Below are 18800 nucleotides of genomic sequence, written 5' to 3' on the forward strand. Positions count from 1 at the left end.
ACTCTCTCTCTCTCTCTCTCTCTCTCTCTCTCTCTCTCTCTCTCTCTCTCTCTCTCTCTCTCTCTCTCTCTCTCTCCCCCCCCCCCCCCCCTCGCCCTTCTCTCCGTATTGAAAACATATAACACTATTGTTGATAAGAGGAATTTATTGTCTTCTTAATTAGTACTTGTTGTTAGGCTAAGGCATTAACGGGTTATTAAATGAACTCTAATATACCAATTTGAACTCATTTTACTTATTTATTTTATATAAATATTAAGTTTTTTATAAACTAGAGGATAACTTTTTAACGTTATAAATTTACTATATTAATTTTCTATGTTTTAATTGGTTGATTGAATTGGACTCTTATATGTGAATTTATGAATCTTCAGATATGATTTTTATTATTATGTTATAGTATATTATGTTAATCGTTGTTATTTTATAGAACTTCTTTTGTAATCCCTAATTTCAAACATCACTCATTTATCTATTTATACAAAGAAAAAACATTTACATATAGTATATTAAAACTAAAAAAGACACATGATATAAAAAATAAGATCAACTACATTGTAGCCAAAACAATCTTTTGAAATTCTCATATTAAATAATGCCCACTCTCACCTTCTTTTCATAGTGGTAATTTAGTAAAATTTAATATTTTATCATTTTGTGATCATATTTAATATTAAATTATTAATATTCTTATTCTCGGTGGTTTGATCCAAATATTTTTTTACACTTATTTTTTTCATACACAATCCAGGACAAGTTTAGGGATAACACTTAACTTAACATGTAAAGTGGTTTCAATTATGGATGATTATGCTTAATTTTTTTCAAATGTGTAGATTTCATGCCTTTAAGTTTATGTAAATCTTTTTAAAATTTTGTGTATTTAAATTTATAGAAAACTTCTTTTTTTCCTTAATCAAAAGCTTTAGTTTGGACAAATCTTATTGTATTTGCCATAGGCTAATACTATTATTGATTAATCTTTTCTATTTCAACTAACTTATAATTTTTCTAATTCTAACTTATACTTGTATTTTTATTTCTAATTATAACTTATAATTGTATTTTTATTTCTAATTCTAACTTATAATTTTTCTAATGTTTATTTGTGAGATTTTTTTTTCCTAAAATGATGAAAAATATTTTACTCTAACTTGATTGCTTGTATATTTTGGGTCTTATAAGAACGATTTTTAGCAAGCACTACCTCTTGACAATATTTAAGAATGACTTATATATAAATTTATCTATGATACGCATAAAACTTATTTAATAATGTTCAGAAATTAAATACATGATTAATGGAACATGGTAACATCACGACTAACTTATAACACTAACATTTAAATTATTTTTAATTATGAATATTTTTATAAAGAAAAGCATTATTTTTCTAATATTTAAATATGTATGTCCTTTTTGAATCATAATTTTTCTAAACTTTCTAAATTTTTTTTAAAAAAATTAAAATTATATAAACATTTTATCTAATTATATTAAAATATTAATTAGATGACTTAATTTATTTTCTTATAACTATTAAACAATTTAACTTTCATTGTATAAATTATAATTTATGACAAATGCAAATACAAGCCACTGTGTGGCACGTGTTTTCACATATTTTCTAGAAGGACCAAAACTAGGTGCACACTTTATATAGTGCACTCTTATAAATACTATATCATGTTACTTAGAGGCAACTACTTAGTCACTACTACTTGGTCACTAGAGACAACTACATAGTCCCTTTGTGATATGTAATAGTGATTATTTGATTTTGGTGCGTGGATGCATAATTTATTTATAGCTATTACTTAAATAAGTTGTACAAATACACATTTTTTCTTAATGACTTACGAATTGACCTCATGTAGTAGACACATGTATATTAAAATAGACTAATTTTTTTCTGATATCCCACTCACAATTTTCTGATTTATTTTAATCACATAACACTTCCTAAAATTTTTAAGTAAAAAATAATAATTTGATTGATTAGACACAACTCATAAACGTTATGTATATTTTTTATTCAACGATCCACTGAATAAAGACACCCAGTACCGTAAATTCATCGGACCACTGGCTTTTGAACAACAGATAGACTGGCAAGGCAACTAAATGCCCGTATTTGAACAAATTGGACAAATCACAAAACCTTAACCAGTTGAGGGGAGTGCCCAGCTGAGCAATTTTTGAATTTGTTTTATAGTGCACGCATAAATGGACAAAGTGCCAATAGATGGTGTTTCACCAGTAGAAATGGATGTTTTCATCCTTTCAGGGCAAAGCAACATGTCAGGAAGAGGAGGAGTATTTGCGCACAAATGGGACTCTTTCGTTCCTCCTCAGTGTCAATCACATTCTTCCATTCTCAGATTCAATGCTCATCTTCACTGGGAGAAAGCTTATGTCCCCCTGCATGCAGATATAGACAAACGTAAGCGAACACACCCGCATACCAATTTCTTCAATTATTGGGTTTTTAATGAAAAGAGTTTATTTTCTTCGCACTTTTGAAAATGCGCATACTCATAAATATGTACAACCAATTCGAATCTGTGAATATTTTCCCAATTGCTCTTTGACGTTGAAAATCAGAAAATTATTCATTTTTCAAATTAAACACTTGTAGCTACTGCTTTCCATTGAAATGCAGACAAAACGTGTGGAGTAGGACCGGGAATGGCATTTGCAAACAATGTGCTGAAACATTACAGGGATTATGAAAAAGGTTCATGCTCCATTGGTCTGGTGCCCTGTGCAATTGGTGGTACTGCCATCACAGAGTGGGAGAAGGGATCTTTCCTGTATAATAGTATGATCCACAGGACAAAAGCAGCTCTTGCTAAAGGAGGTGTTCTGAGATGTATTTTGTGGTACCAGGGTGAAAGCGACGCAATTCACGAAAAGTCTGCTGATTGTTACCAGAAAAATCTAGAGAAGTTTATCCACGATGTTCGTTCTGATCTGCAACAACCCAATCTCCTTTTCCTTCAGGTATTGTTCAGATTGTGTTTATCAATTAAGTATAGTCTATTTAATTGGTATATTTGTTCTTGCTGAGCGAACATTGGCGTAGATGGCGTACAGTTCAATTTGAGGTTTTTCCAATATCCAACTCTATAAAGTGACTCTAACCACTGTTTTGACGATGAATTATACCCAATTTCAACTTTTACCACTGTCTCCATGCATAGTACGGTGGTGGTATGCGAATTATGAATAACATGTCTCGCGGGGACACCTTTTTTATTTTCCTCTTTGGCTAGTCCCGTTGAATCAGAGTCCAAGCCTGTCCTTGCAATTAAGGATTCCGTACAGTATTTTTTTTGGGTTAGCAAATGATTTTCATTGGAGTAATTTACCAGTGAAACCACCATCAAGGGGACCTCATTTCCAACATCAATACTCTAGCAATAACACCCCAGAAGGGGTCTGAACTTCAGTAACAAGGATCACAATACCACAAATAAACCATCATATTATGTCATTACTATATTCTATTTCTTTCAAATTAATAGTTGCAGAGCACATGGATGTTACAAAGGTCTTCCTTGTGAGCTTTTTTCTGAAAGCGGGAATAACCCTTTTTAATGCATAAACTCTAATTAGATAGATCACACGTTCTATTCTTTCGCATAGCTTACTGATAGCTATAATCATATAGTATCATCCCTCCCCTCCTGCTCTTTTGCCACCTGAAAAAAAGGGTCGATATCTATTCCTAATCTTATGTGACTAATTATGATTATATGTGCTGCTCTATCTTGAAAACATTGTATATATAATATAACAGCCTTGACATAAAATGTGGTGCTCGCTAATGTGGTTCAAAGGACACATCAGCTGTGAATGAATGAAAATAGTATTAAAATGAGCCAAGTGAAAGCAACAAAAACAATCACACAGTGAAAGAGCACAAGATTTACTTCGGAGAAAGTACAGCAAAAAGAGTCTGTGTCTACTTATGTCAACTGCTAAATTAGCAAGATTAGAAGTCAATTGCTTATGTAGAGCCTTTAAAAACACAGTGGACCTGAATCAACATTCCTAAAATACTCTTCCTAGCTTGATCTTCTTTGCAACTGAAACGTCACATGTTTTGGACACTCAGCTGAAAACGCATAAAACATGTCTGGATGATTTTCACAGGAGCTTGTTTTTTGTCACTTTAGTGTAAAGCAACCCAATTGGCATTCCATGTCAAAAGTTGGGGTATAGAACATCCCATCTTCAGTGTTGGGTGGTTAATCTACTTATCTGTTGTACTTGAATGATTATAGATTGGTCAATTTACTGTTCAGAGGTAACGAATTCAGCTGTTGACAAACACACACACCAAATATTGACCAGAAAATTTTAAGATGGTTTCTCATAGTCAAGTGGTTGAGAGATCTATCATGCTGTGAAGTAGAGTCTGATGGAAAAATTAAGGAAACAGTGAAAGAACTTCTACTGTCAATGGTTACAACTTTCAACTACAGTTGACTAGTACAACAAATTCAGCAGCGTATGAACTTAGTCATGGTTGGAACAGAGCAGCAGTTTTGATTGTTACAAGCTCCCAACATCATGACTGCATTCACATCTTCCACATTCATCACCGACATCTTTGCAATGAGTATCTCAGTTTTTAATTCAACCAGTGTTCCATTAGTCTTTAACTGAATACGTAGGTGAACATAGTTATCCCCTACATGATCTTAGACATGTTGAGACTCCAACTCAAGTGAATGGCAATGCTGGGTTTCTTTCCAATAATTAATTGCATGAGCTGATTTGTACCTTCCACATCCCACAAATCCACATATAACACAAACCTATAGGATGTTGAAACATGTTGATTTCTCAAGCTGCTATTGACAATATCTACAGCCTGTGCAGGACAAATCTATCCATTTTGACATACTGGCAGAGTGGAAAGAATGATTGCAGACTGTGTTTAGAATTCTCCTAATGTGTTTGTCATGTCTCTCGAGGCAAACTGGACATTGCAGGGAGTTCAATTAATCCAGTTAATGCAGTGGTTGCATGTTCAATTAGTCCAATTAACGGTTCATCAGTAGTAAATAGTGCTAAGTTTTTAACTCAAAAATATGATAAAAAGTAATAAAGAAAGAGAAAGTAGATAGAAGAGACACAAGATTATCTTGGCAAAACCCTTCCACTTGAAGGGAAAAACCCAGCCACACAACAAAAAATCACTTTTATCGATAAAGAAATGTTCAAGTGTACAATGTTTTTTGCTTGATACAAGATAACAAATAGAGACTCTTCACATCACAACCGAAGATCTCTTCAATTTCCCAAAACAGGTCTCTTCATATTCCAAATGCATAGCACGACACATGTCTCTATATTTAATATTATCTCAATTAATATCACATGTCTTCTTCAGTTGAATATGACCATAATGCTTATAATGATCATATCAAAGATAAAGATCTCTATCGCAGCTACAATATTCAACGCTTGCTCTTAGCAAGAGAGAGAGATCTTTGGCATAGCATTCACACATAGATGCAACCAAAAAATGTCAATGATAAATTTTAAACACACAAGTTCACGTAAAAACATGTTATCTCAGCATACCTTAATTCATGGAATCACTCAACATGAAAAACTTGTAAGAATCACAATCAGCTTACATCACAAACTCTCTCAATGTGATGTTGCCATGGAATCTCTTAACATGACAATCTTGCAAGACTCTTACATCGAGGACTTTCTCAATGTGATCATGTCATGGAATCTCTCAACATGACAAGCCTGCAAGGCTTACAGCCAGCTAACATCACAGACTCTCCCAATGTGATGCTATCATGGAATCTATCAATATCTCAACGTGATATTCATTATGATTTTCCTCATAAGTGAAAGAGTTTTCATAGATGTCCTTGCAACTTTGTAAATTTCACTTGAATAAGAACTCATAATCAACAAGAAGCAAAATCACAGTTGAGACTTTTTTCCAGCAAGAGTCGCAATTTCTACAATACTTGACTTGTCGCAGAGAAGAAATAAAAACTCATTAACAATAAGAACTCATAATCAACAAGAAGCAAAATCACAGTTGAGACTTTTTTCCAGCAAGAGTCGCAATTTCTACAATACCTAACTTGTCACAGAGAAGAAATAAAAACTCATTAACAACATGTATAAGAATGGCGAGGAATCCATAAAGACTCACTCTGAACATAAACAACTTTGATCATTGCAAGAAAATAGCAGATGAAACCTCCCTTTGAAGCTTAAAACATCTCCCTTTGAATCAACTCCCTCTAAATCAACATCTTGATCCCATTGCATGCTGCAACCAAGAGAGATTATCGTAGAGATTAATGAAAAACCCTACACCATAGCTAGTTCTTATAACAAAATAGAATACTTATCTCTTTCACATAGGCAAGCCGTTTGATTTGAACAATCACAACTTCAATTTACGTTGTAGAACATGTAATGATATCTGTTCTCTTAGATAACTTCATAGGCCTCTCAGTCATGAGTATAGTTGAATGTAAGTGATTCATTGCTTGCCTCCTCATGCGAGAACGATCATCCCTATGGTCTCTATAGGTGTTCCACCATGTACAAACTACAATTACTTTATTCATACTTCGCAAAGAAGGCATTACAAGTGACAACGATTACAAGACATCGTTCATATTCACCCAGGCAAGCACAACCTATCGAGACTCAACAAAAAAAGAATAAGTGTTGCCAAGACTTAAACAGTTGTTGTCCATGTCACCAAATTCTCATTGGTTGATAAGGAGTATTAAGCTTGTAACAAAAATAATATTATGAAAGTCAAAGGTGAATCAGCCCAAGACCATGAACGACAATAAAACTGACGACTATCAACACAAGTCGACGAAAGATGGTACACCATAACTGACGACTATAGCTATTACAAGGTAATTGGTAAATACTTGCTTATTAATAATAGAGACCGAAAGGTCAATTTATACAAAAGGAAGAGACGATGTTTCCTTAGGGAACGATCGTAAAGAATAGAAACATTCTATTCCAGAGAAAGCAAACTAAAGCTAAAAATATTTACAAGATAACCATTAACTAATAATAGACGTCTTATCTATTATTGTAATACCCTCCCTTAATGGTTAATCTAGCTAACACACCAAGCTGTCCTCTGAATTTGACAAACTTATCAAGACCAAGAGGCTTGGTGAGAATGTCTGCAGTCTAATCTGAGGTAGGAACATACTGCAGATCTATAGTCCCGTCTTCAACCAGTTGTCGTATGTAATGACAATGAACATCCACATGCTTGGTTCGTTCACGGAAGACTGGATTTCGTGCTAACTTGATAACGCCTTCGTTATCAACAAACAAAGTAGTCGGTCCTGCTGGTGACATCTGCATATCCCCAAGCATCCGACGAAGCCAGACAACTTCACATCCTGCCTTAACAGTCCCTCTATATTCAGCCTCTGTAGAAGAGAGAGAAACTGCCTGCTGCTTCTTGCTAGTCCATGTGACTGCACCGGATCCCAAACTGAACACATATCCAGATGTTGACTTTTTATCATCAACAGAGCTTGCCCAATCTGAATCTGTGAACCCACTGAGTTTAGGATTAGAACTCCGAGAATACAGAAGTCCATAATCAGAAGTGCCCTTCACATAACGAAGCACACGCTTTGCTGCCATCCAATGATCAGCCTTAGGAGCTGTCATAAAGCGTGAAATATAGCTGACTGCGAAACTGATATCAGGCCTAGTAGCAGATAGGTAGATGAGGCTGCCTACTAGTTGCCTATACGTAGTATCATCAACGGAAGGAGAATCAGACTTGGCTGATAACTTGAGACCTTTCTCCATAGGTGTAGATGCAGGTTTGCAATCCTGCATTCGGAATTTGTTTAACTAGGCTCTGGCATATTTGGACTGAGAGATGAATATACCAGAAGACTGTTGCCAAACTTCAACACCTAAGCAATAATGCATGAGCCCAAGGTCAGTCATATCAAAAGACTAGCATAAGTGTTGTTTGATTCCCTGAATCAAAGATGCCGAACTGCCAGTGATGATCAGATCATCCACATAGATAACCAAAAGGATGATGTCACTGTCAGTAGTCTTGATGTACAGATTTGAGTCTGAAGAACTCCTCTTGAAGCCTTGATCACTGAGGTACGTATCAATCTTGATGTACCATGCCCGAGGGGCCTGCTTCAAACCATAGAGAGCTTTTACCAATCTGAGAACTTGATGGTCTTTACCAGCAACCTTGAAACCAGGAGGCTGCGTCATGTAGACCTCTTCATGGAGATCACCATTCAGGAAAGCACTCTTTACGTCCATCTGATGGACCTTCCAGCCAAACTGTGCTGCCATGGCTAGGACTAATCTGATGGTGCTCATCTTTGCAGTAGGAGCAAAAGTCTCCTCATAATCAATGCCCTGACACTGAGAAAAGCCCTTTGCCACTAAACGAGCTTTGTACTTATCCAAAGTACCATCTGATTTGTATTTGATTTTGTAGACCCATTTGCAGCTAATGGGTTTCTTCCCTGGGGGAAGATCAGAAAGGACCCAAGTGTTGTTCTTCAGCAGGCTCTGGTGTTCAGATTGCATGGCCTGTTCCCACTCTGGAATTCCTTTGGCCTCGGAATATGTTTGAGGTTCAAATACACTGTAAATGTTGGCCATAAGAGCAAAGTTAACAGAATCTATAGTTTTGCTCTTTTTTCGAGTAGTTCTCCCATCAATGAGCTCATCATCATGAAGATCAGCAAGTGTCTTAGCCCACCACTTAGGCCGGAGAGGAGAATGACCAACAGTAGTACTAGGAGATGCTTGATCAGCAGGATCCTGATCAGAAGAATCTGGATCAAACTCAGGTGAAGCATCTTCAAAATGAGGTGATCCTGCAGGAGAAGCCGGAGGTGGCTGTACAGGTATCACTGGCAGGACTGGAGCTGTAGGAGCTACTGGAGCCCTCCCATCAGGTGGACCTAATGGAAGTCGAACTCCCAAATCATGAACCTGCATAGGCTGGACTGCTGGATCAGGAACAGGAGAAACAGGCATGAATGGTCCTCACTGCTCATCAAAGACTATATCGCGGCTGTATATGAGACGAGATGTCTCAACATCAATAAGGCGGTAGGCTTTGTGAAGACTGCTATATCCAGCAAGTATCAGTTTCTGACTCTTGGCATCCAACTTGGTGCATGAAGCATCAGGGATTCAAACAAAAGCAAGAGAGCCAAAAACCTTCAGGTGACTGATTCTGGGCTTGCGACCTGACCAGGCCTCTTCCGGAGTTTTACCTTTGACCGCCACTGTGGGTGACCGGTTCAACAGATAAACTGCAGTGTTAACTGCTTCTGCCCAAAAACGCTTCGGAACATGTCTGTGTTCGAGCATGGAACAAGCCATCTCGGTGATTGTCCTGTTCCGACGTTCAACTACACTGTTCTGTTTTGGCGTGTGGGGTGTGGTGAAATGGCGTTAGATGCCATGTGTATCCAAGAAGCTGGAGAAAACATTAGAACAAAATTCCCCCCCATTGTCTGATCTAAGAGTAATAATAGATTTCCCAGACTCTTTTTCAACTAAGGGTTTAAACTTCTGAAATACAATAAATGCATCGGATTTCTTTTTAAGGAAATAAACCCACATTTTTCTACTGAAATCATCTACAAACAACAGAAAATACCTGTACCCAAGAACAAAAGGAGTGGCCATAGGGCCGTAGATATCAGCATGAACAAGCTGAAGTACTTGAGAAGCTCGCCAAGAATCGCCACTGGGGAAAGGTGTGCGATGTTGCTTCCCAGCCTGACATGCGTCACAAACTCCAAGGTGTTGGGTTTGAATCTCTGGCAAACCAAGAACAAGCTCATCCCGAGCAAGTTGTGAGAGATAATGCACATTTAAGTGCCCATATCGCTGATGCCAAAGTGTGCTGATGGAAGATCGTTGAGCAGCCATAGCTAAGTCCTGAGAATCACCAGAATCAGTAAGTCTGAAAAGACCATGATCCTCAAGACCAACTGCAATAGTAGACTTAGTTGCCCGATTAGTGATGGTGCACTGATGTGAACTGAAGGTGACTGCCAAGTGTGGAGAATGTCGCAGCAACTGACTGACCGAGAGTAGATTTAGTTCCATCCCTGGAACATAGTACACATCAAGGAATATGAGCTTCCTCCCAACAGACTGAATTTGAATGTTGCCTTTACCAACAACCGTGTACTCTTCTCCACCACCAAAGATAACAGAATCTGAATAAGGCTGGTAGTCAGTAAACCAGTCTCTGCGGTGAGTGAAATGTCGAGAGGCACCTGAATCAATGTACCAGGCAAATGACTGTACATGATCTGCGGGTCTTTTAGCCATGAAGGCGTAAAAGGCAGATTCCACCTGCTCAGTGTGCTCTGCACTGTTCGCTTTGGGTTGCGAACCTGATTGCTTAGACTGGGCAGCTAAGCGTTTCCGACATGCAACCTTCATGTGACCATACTTGTGGCAATAGTTGCATTGAATGTTCTTCTTTTTGGTACCATCGGATGCTGGAGCAGAAGACTTCTGCTAAGATGGTTGCTGAAACTTGCCCTTATCCTTCTGAAAGGATTTCGCAGCAAAAGCTTGCTCTGTGGAGGTGGAACTGGAGCTGCTACCGAGCTGTTGTTTCCACCGATCTTGTTGAAGTAGCAGGGTGCAGAGATCAGTGAACTTTAGATCAACACCAGTAGATGTGATGTTGAGAGTCTCGATAAAATGCTCATAGGAATTTGGTAAACTCCGAAGAGTGATTACCACAATATCCTCTTCCTCCATCTTGCGATCGATGGCAAGTAACTGATCACGGATTTCCTGAATCCGATTCAGGTGTGCCTGGAGCGAGGTGCGCTCATCCATGACAATAGAAAACAGAGTGTTTTTCAGAAAGAAGGCTCTGCTCTTGTCGGAAGTCTCATGAAGACCTTTTAGATGTGTCCAGATTTCGGCCGCTGTCTTGCCGGATGGAATTTGAGAAAGCTGGTCATCAGCTACAAAGAGTTTGAGAAGCATTACTGCCTCTCGATTGTTCAGATCCCATGTATCTTGATCAGGACCCGGAGAAGTCGGACGCTGCTTAACACCCAGAACAAGTTGATCGGTGTTTCGATATTCGAAGATTGCGATGATGCGCTGCTTCCAGGTTCCATAATTGCGACCATTGAATTTGGAATTATGCTCGAGCAGAATATTTGTCAAAGATGCCATGGCACGTTTTTCAATGAAAAACTGTGAAAATCTGTGAAGGCACGTTCTTCGAGGCAAAAATACGGAAGACCCAGAAGAATCAGAGAATGACCCAAAAGAGAGCTCGAATAACCCAGAAGGAATCTGCTGTCGTTTTTTGAATCCGCTGGCTCGAAAATCAAGGCACAAAAATTGAGGCACCCAGAAAAAACGGACGACAACCCAGTTGAGCTCTCGAAAAACCCACCAAGAATCTCCAAACAAAAAAAAATTTCGACCCCAAAAATTAGGGTTTCGAAAAAAAAGGCCCTAGCTGAAAAAAGCTTGAAAAAACTTCAAATTTCTTGATGAAAAATGGTCGAATCTGCTTCCCAGAGCACGATGATAGATTGAGACGGCTAAGAGCATGAAGATTTGATATAGAAACATGCAGATTTTCACCCCAAAAACGCGAGTCTCCAAAAAATGGGCACAATTTCCATGCGATTTGCAGACCCGTAATTCGGGAATTTCTCCAAGCAGAAAAACCCTAGGTGGGTTTTGGAGAAATTAGCTGAAATAATTTTGGAAAAATTTAAACAAATAATTTCAAGAAGAAATTATAAATTTTTCCGAAAAAATTTAAGTATTTAGCTCTGATACCATATTACAAGGTAATTGGTAAATACTTGCTTATTAATAACAGAGACCGAAAGGTCAATTTATACAAAAGGAAGAGACGATGTTTCCTTAGGGAACGATCGTAAAGAATAGAAACATTCTATTCCAGAGAAAGCAAAAAACGAAAGCAAACTAAAGCTAAAGATATTTACAAGATAACCATTAACTAATAATAGACGTCTTATCTATTATTGTAATAATAGCTGCTTCAAAACCCAAGCATTTCAACATTTATCCACTCTGCCCCACTTCACACAATCATCACATCAAAATCTTGCCCTAGCACCAATCGTATGAAGGAAAAAGAGAGTAGAATCTCATTCTCATGCAAATTTTAACTCCCACGTTCGTCCCTCTTGCATTCAACTCCTTGCAAGCTCATGCCAATTGAATCCTTGGAAAATAATTACTGCACAAGGATCGATAATACACATAAGTTGTATCCTGACTATACAACTTGGCACAAAAGGTGAGAAGAGTCGAATGTTGGTGAACAACACGCCCTAGAACAAGCCATTGGATGTAGTCATTAACTTCGTTCCTCCTTTGCTCAGATTTTACAGTCAAATGCACACACAAAATAATCTCAGAAGCCCTTTCTTCCAATAAAGCCCACAATTTCCCGTCAATTGATGAGGGATGAACTTTCCCTCTTGACCATCCCATTGTCGTTTGGCTGAGGCCAAGCTTAGAGATCACCCATCCAAACACTTGCTATTTTATTGCCTAACAAAATAGGATCCCTTGTTACGAGGTAATTGGTAAATACTTGCTTATTAATAACAGAGACCGAAAGGTCAATTTATACAAAAGGAAGAGACGATGTTTCCTTAGGAAACGATCGTAAAGAATAGAAACATTCTATTCCAGAGAAAGCAAAAAACGAAAGCAAACTAAAGCTAAAGATATTTACAAGATAACCATTAATTAATAATAGACGTCTTATCTATTATTGTAATACCCTCCCTTAATGGTTAATCTATCTAACACACCAAGTTGTCCTCTAAATTTGACAAACTTATCAGGACCAAGAGGCTTGGTGAGAATGTCTGCAGTCTGATCTGAGGTAGGAACATACTGCAGATCTATAGTCCCGTCTTCAACCAGTTGTCGTATGTAATGACAATGAACATCCACATGCTTGGTTCGTTCATGGAAGACTGGATTCCGTGCTAACTTGATAACGCCTTCGTTATCAACAAACAGAGTAGTCGGTCCTGCTGGTGACATCTGCATATCCCCAAGCATCCGACGAAGCCAGACAGCTTCACATCCTGCCTTAACAGTCCCTCTATATTCAGCCTCTGTAGAAGAGAGAAAAACTGCCTGCTGCTTCTTGCTGGTCCATGTGACTGCACCGGATCCCAAACTGAACACATATCCAAATGTTGACTTTTTATCATCAACAGAGCCTGCCCAATCTGAATCTGTGAACCCACTGAGTTTAGGATTAGAACTCCGAGAATACAATAGTCCATAATCAGAAGTGCCCTTCACATAACGAAGCACACGCTTTGCTGCCATCCAATGATCAACCTTAGGAGCTGTCATAAAGCGTGAAATATAGCTGACTGCGAAGCTGATATCAGGCCTAGTAGCAGATAGGTAGATGAGGCTGCCTACTAGTTGCCTATACGTAGTATCATCAACGGAAGGAGAATCAGACTTGGCTGATAACTTGAGACCTTTCTCCATAGGTGTAGATGCAGGTTTGCAATCCTGCATTCGGAATTTGTCTAACAAGGCTCTGGCATATTTGGACTGAGAGATGAATATACCAGAAGACTGTTGCCAAACTTCAACACCTAAGCAATAATGCATGAGCCCAAGGTCAGTCATATCAAAAGATTGGCATAAGTGTTGTTTGATTCCCTGAATCAAAGATGTCGAACTGCCAGTGATGATCAGATCATCCACATAGATAACCAGAAGGATGATGTCACTGTCAGTAGTCTTGATGTACAGATTTGAGTCTGAAGAACTCCTCTTGAAGCCTTGATCACTGAGGTACGTATCAATCTTGATGTACCATGCCCGAGGGGCCTGCTTCAAACCATAGAGAGCTTTTACCAATCTGAGAACCTGATGGTCTTTACCAGCAACCTTGAAACCAGGAGGCTGCGTCATGTAGACCTCTTCATGGAGATCACCATTCAGGAAAGCACTCTTTACGTCCATCTGATGGACCTTCCAGCCAAACTGTGCTGCCATGGCTAAGACTAATCTGATGGTGCTCATCTTTGCAGTAGGAGCAAAGGTCTCCTCATAATCAATGCCCTGACGTTGAGAAAAGCCCTTTGCCACTAAACGAGCTTTGTACTTATCCAAAGTACCATCTGATTTGTATTTGATTTTGTAGACCCATTTGCAGCTAATGGGTTTCTTCCCTGGGGGAAGATCAGAAAGGACCCAAGTGTTGTTCTTCAGCAGGCTCTGGTGTTCAGATTGCATGGCCTGTTCCCACTCTGGAATTCCTTTAGCCTCGGAATATGTTTGAGGTTCAAACGCACTGTGAATGTTGGCCATAAGAGCAAAGTTAACAGAATCTATAGTTTTGCTCTTTTTCCGAGTAGTTCTCCCATCAATGAGCTCATCATCATGAAGATCAGCAAGTGTCTTAGCCCACCACTTAGGCTGGAGAGGAGAATGACCAATAGTAGTACTAGGAGATGCTTGATCAGCAGGATCCTGATCAGAAGAATCTGGATCAAACTCAAGTGAAGCATCTTCAAAACGAGGTGATCCTGCAGGAGAAGCCGGAGGTGGCTGTACAGGTATCACTGGCAGGATTGGAGCTGTAGGAGCTACTGGAGCCCTCCCATCAGGTGGACCTAATGGAAGCCGAACTCCCAAATCATGAACCTGCATAGGCTGGTTTGTTGGATCAGGAACAGGAGAAACAGGCATGAATGGTCCTCGCTGCTCATCAAAGACTACATTGCGGCTGTATATGAGACGAGATGTCTCAACATCAATAAGGCGGTAGGCTTTGTGAAGACTGCTATATCCAGCAAGCATCAGTTTCTGACTCTTGGCATCCAACTTGGTGCGTGAAGCGTCAGGGATCCAAACAAAAGCAAGAGAGCCAAAAACCTTCAGGTGACTGATTCTGGGCTTGCGACCTGACCAGGCCTCTTCCGGAGTTTTACCTTTGACCGCCACTGTGGGTGACCGGTTCAACAGATAAACTGCAGTGTTAGCTGCTTCTGCCCAAAAACGCTTCAGAACATGTCTGTGTTCGAGCATGGAACGAGCCATCTCGGTGATTGTCCTGTTCCGACGTTCAACTACACTGTTCTGTTGTGGCGTGTGGGGTGTGGTGAACTGGCGTTGGATGCCATGTGTATCCAAGAAGCTAGAGAAAACATTAGAACAAAATTCCCCCCCATTGGCTGATCTAAGAGTAATAATAGATTTTCCAGACTCTTTTTCAACTAAGGGTTTAAACTTCTGAAATACAATAAATGCATCGGATTTCTTTTTAAGGAAATACACCCACATTTTTCTACTGAAATCATCTACAAACAACAGAAAATACCTGTACCCAAGAACAGAAGGAGTGGCCATAGGGCCGCAGATATCAGCATGAACAAGCTGAAGTACTTGAGAAGCTCGCCAAGAATCGCCACTGGGGAAAGGTGTGCAATGTTGCTTCCCAGCCTGACATGCGTCACAAACTCCAAGGTGTTGGGTTTGAATCTCTGGCAAACCAAGAACAAGCTCATCCCAAGCAAGTTGTGAGAGATAATGCACATTTAAGTGCCCATATCGCTGATGCCAAAGTGTGCTGATGGAAGATCGCCGAGCAGCCATAGCTAAGTCCTGAGAATCACCAGAATCAGTAAGTCTGGAAAGACCATGATCCTCAAGACCAACTGCAATAGTAGACTTAGTCGCCCGATCAGTGATGGTGCACTGATGTGAACTGAAGGTGACTGCCAAGTGTGGAGAATGTCGCAGCAACTGACCGACCGAGAGTAGATTTAGTTCCATCCCTGGAACGTAGTACACATCAAGGAATATGAGCTTCCTCCCAACAGACTGAATTTGAATGTTGCCTTTACCAACAACCGTGTACTCTTCTCCACCACCAAAGATAACAGAATCTGAACAAGGTTGGTAGTCAGTAAACCAGTCTCTGGGGTGAGTGAAATGTCAAGAGGCACCTGAATCAATGTACCAGGCAGATGACTGTACATGATCTGTGGGTCTTTTAGCCATGAAAGTGTAAAAGGCAGATTCCGCCTGCTCAGTGTGCTCTGCACTGTTCGCTTTGGGTTGCGAACCTGATTGCTTAGACTGGGCAGCTAAGCGTTTCCGACATGCAACCTTCATGTGACCATACTTGTGGCAATAGTTGCATTGAATGTTCTTCTTTTTGGTACCATCGGATGCTGGAGCAGAAGACTTCTGCTGAGATGGTTGTTGAAACTTGCCCTTATCCTTCTGAAAGGATTTCGCAGCAAAGGCTTGCTCAGTGGAGGTGGAACTGGAGCTGCTACCGAACTATTGTTTCCACCGATCTTGCTGAAGTAGCAGGGTGCAGAGATCAGTGAACTTTAGATCAACACCAGTAGATGTGATGTTGAGAGTCTTGATAAAATGCTCATAGGAATTTGGTAAACTCCGAAGAGTGATTATCACAATATCCTCTTCCTCCATCTTGCGATCGATGGCAAGTAACTGATCACGGATTTCCTGAATCCGATTCAGTGTGCCTGGAGCGAGGTGCGCTCATCCATGACAATAGAAAACAGAGTGTTTTTCAGAAAGAAGGCTCTGCTCTTGTCGGAAGTCTCATGAAGACCTTTTAGATGTGTCCAGATTTCGGCCGCTGTCTTGCCAGATGGAATCTGAGAAAGCTGGTCATCAGCTACAGATAGTTTGAGAAGCATTACTGCCTCTCGATTATTCAGATCCCATGTATCTTGATCAGGACTCGGAGAAGTCGGACACTGCGTAACACCCAGAACAAGTTGATCAGTGTTTCGATATTCGAAGATTGCAATGATGCGTTGCTTCTAGGTTCCATAATTGTGACCATTGAATTTGGAATTATGCTCGAGCAGAATATTTGTCAGAGATGCCATGGCACGTTTTTCAATGAAAAATTGTGAAAATCTGTGAAGGCACGTTCTTCGAGGCAAAAATACGGAAGACCCAGAAGAATCAGAGAATGACCTAGAAGAGAGCTTGAAAAACTCAGAAGGAATCTGCTGTCATTTTCTGAATCCGCTGGCTCGAAAATCGAGGCACCCAGAAAAACGGACAACAACCCAGTTGAGCTCTCGAAAAACCCATCAAGAATATGCAAACAAAATTTTATTTCGACCCCAAAAATTAGGGTTTCGAAAAAAACGGCCCTAGCTTAAAAAAAACTTGAAAAAACTTCAGATTTCTTGATGAAAAATGGTCGAATCTGCTTCCTAGAGCACGATGACAGACTGAGACGGCTAAGAGCATGAAGATTTGATACAAAAATATGCAGATTTTCACCCCAAAAACGGGAGTCTTCAAAAAATGGCCACGATTTCCACGCGATTTGCAGACCCGTAATTCGGGAATTTCTCCAAGCAGAAAAACCCTAGGTGGGTTTTGGAGAAATTAGCTGAAATAATTTTGGAAAAATTTAAACAAATAATTTCAAGAAGAAATTATAAATTTTTCTGAAAAAATTTAAGTATTTAGCTCTGATACCATATTACGAGGTAATTGGTAAATACTTGCTTATTAATAACAGAGACCGAAAGGTCAATTTATACAAAAGGAAGAGACGATGTTTCCTTAGGAAACGATCGTAAAGAATAGAAACATTCTATTCCAGAGAAAGCATAAAACGAAAGCAAACTAAAGCTAAAGATATTTACAAGATAACCATTAACTAATAATAGACGTCTTATCTATTATTGTAATATCCCTCTCTATGCAATCAAACTCTCCAATAGCTCCTAATTTCCATAGAGGAATGCAATGCAAAAGCTTGCTTGAGCAGGTGCTTGTCTCTCTTCCATGGAAACATCAAATCTATCATTTCTCCCATGCTTAGGCCTGCCATGAGCAACTTTGTGCATGAGATATTGACTGGTACCCATGATCGATAGCATGCTTGCCACGATGCCTAGTGCCAGCACTGCCTCTGCCCATAGAAAAGTCATCTTCGTTGCCTCCTTCATGCCCTCGAATTCTGCTAAAAACAAGATCTAATGTTCCTCAAATTTATTGGCATTAAGGGTTGAATGTAGAGTAAAGCTAATCTCAGCCAAATTCAAAGACTAAAATAGAAGTAAATAAAACATTGTAGAATGGGATCCTAAATCCATCAAAATTCACAATAAAGCTGGTACCAATCAAAAGAAAAATGGCAAACAAATTGTATGGTAAGAACAAAGAAATACCATTGAGTAATGCCTTTGTTTTCACAGATTTACAGTATTTATTTGACTGATTTACCGTGTACAACGCTTATAACCTTTGTGACAAAAACATGCAACAGCAACAAAGAGAAATACAGATAAGTACAGAACATGTCCAAGAAAAACAGAGAGCCTCAAAGAGTGAGAATCTGTTATGGTAAATCGATATTGTTGTAGTTGTATTAAACAAAGGAGATGAAAGCTCATTATATAGATTTACAAAGACGATGTTTCTAAAAAAAAACAATTGTGAACTAATCATGGAAATAGAAACTACCTAATAAACTAAAGACTAACTAAGATGACCATTAAAGAAACATTAAAATATTCTAATACCCTCCCTTAATGGTCATTGTCTAACCATTGTCTTTTAGTCACAAATTCTAAAGAACATTTTGTTGTTGTTAAGACCCTCCTTGGATCTGCAAAATGTTAATAACCAAGAAACCAAAATTTGTCCATAAAAGATCAAAGAAGGGCACCCCCTTCTTGAATGCTCTG

General features: G+C 39.1%; 1 protein-coding gene across 1 annotated transcript in view; it reads left to right on the top strand.

Annotated features, from left to right (window-relative positions):
* The first annotated feature begins 2017 nt into the window (after nt 1-2017).
* The window catches only part of LOC149537882 (putative carbohydrate esterase At4g34215), a 61213-nt gene continuing 44430 nt past the window's right edge, over nt 2018-18800 (top strand). Inside the window, exons 1-2 of the mRNA XM_089799275.1 lie at nt 2018-2443; nt 2663-3003. Coding sequence (XP_089655401.1) covers nt 2227-2443; nt 2663-3003 — 558 coding nt within the window. The 5' untranslated portion in view covers nt 2018-2226. The remainder of the gene's footprint in view (nt 2444-2662; nt 3004-18800) is intronic.

This window comes from Cupressus sempervirens, chromosome 9 (genome assembly GCF_028749045.1).
Source record: "Cupressus sempervirens isolate cs-2001-9-10 chromosome 9, ASM2874904v1, whole genome shotgun sequence".
Classification (NCBI taxonomy): domain Eukaryota; kingdom Viridiplantae; phylum Streptophyta; class Pinopsida; order Cupressales; family Cupressaceae; genus Cupressus; species Cupressus sempervirens.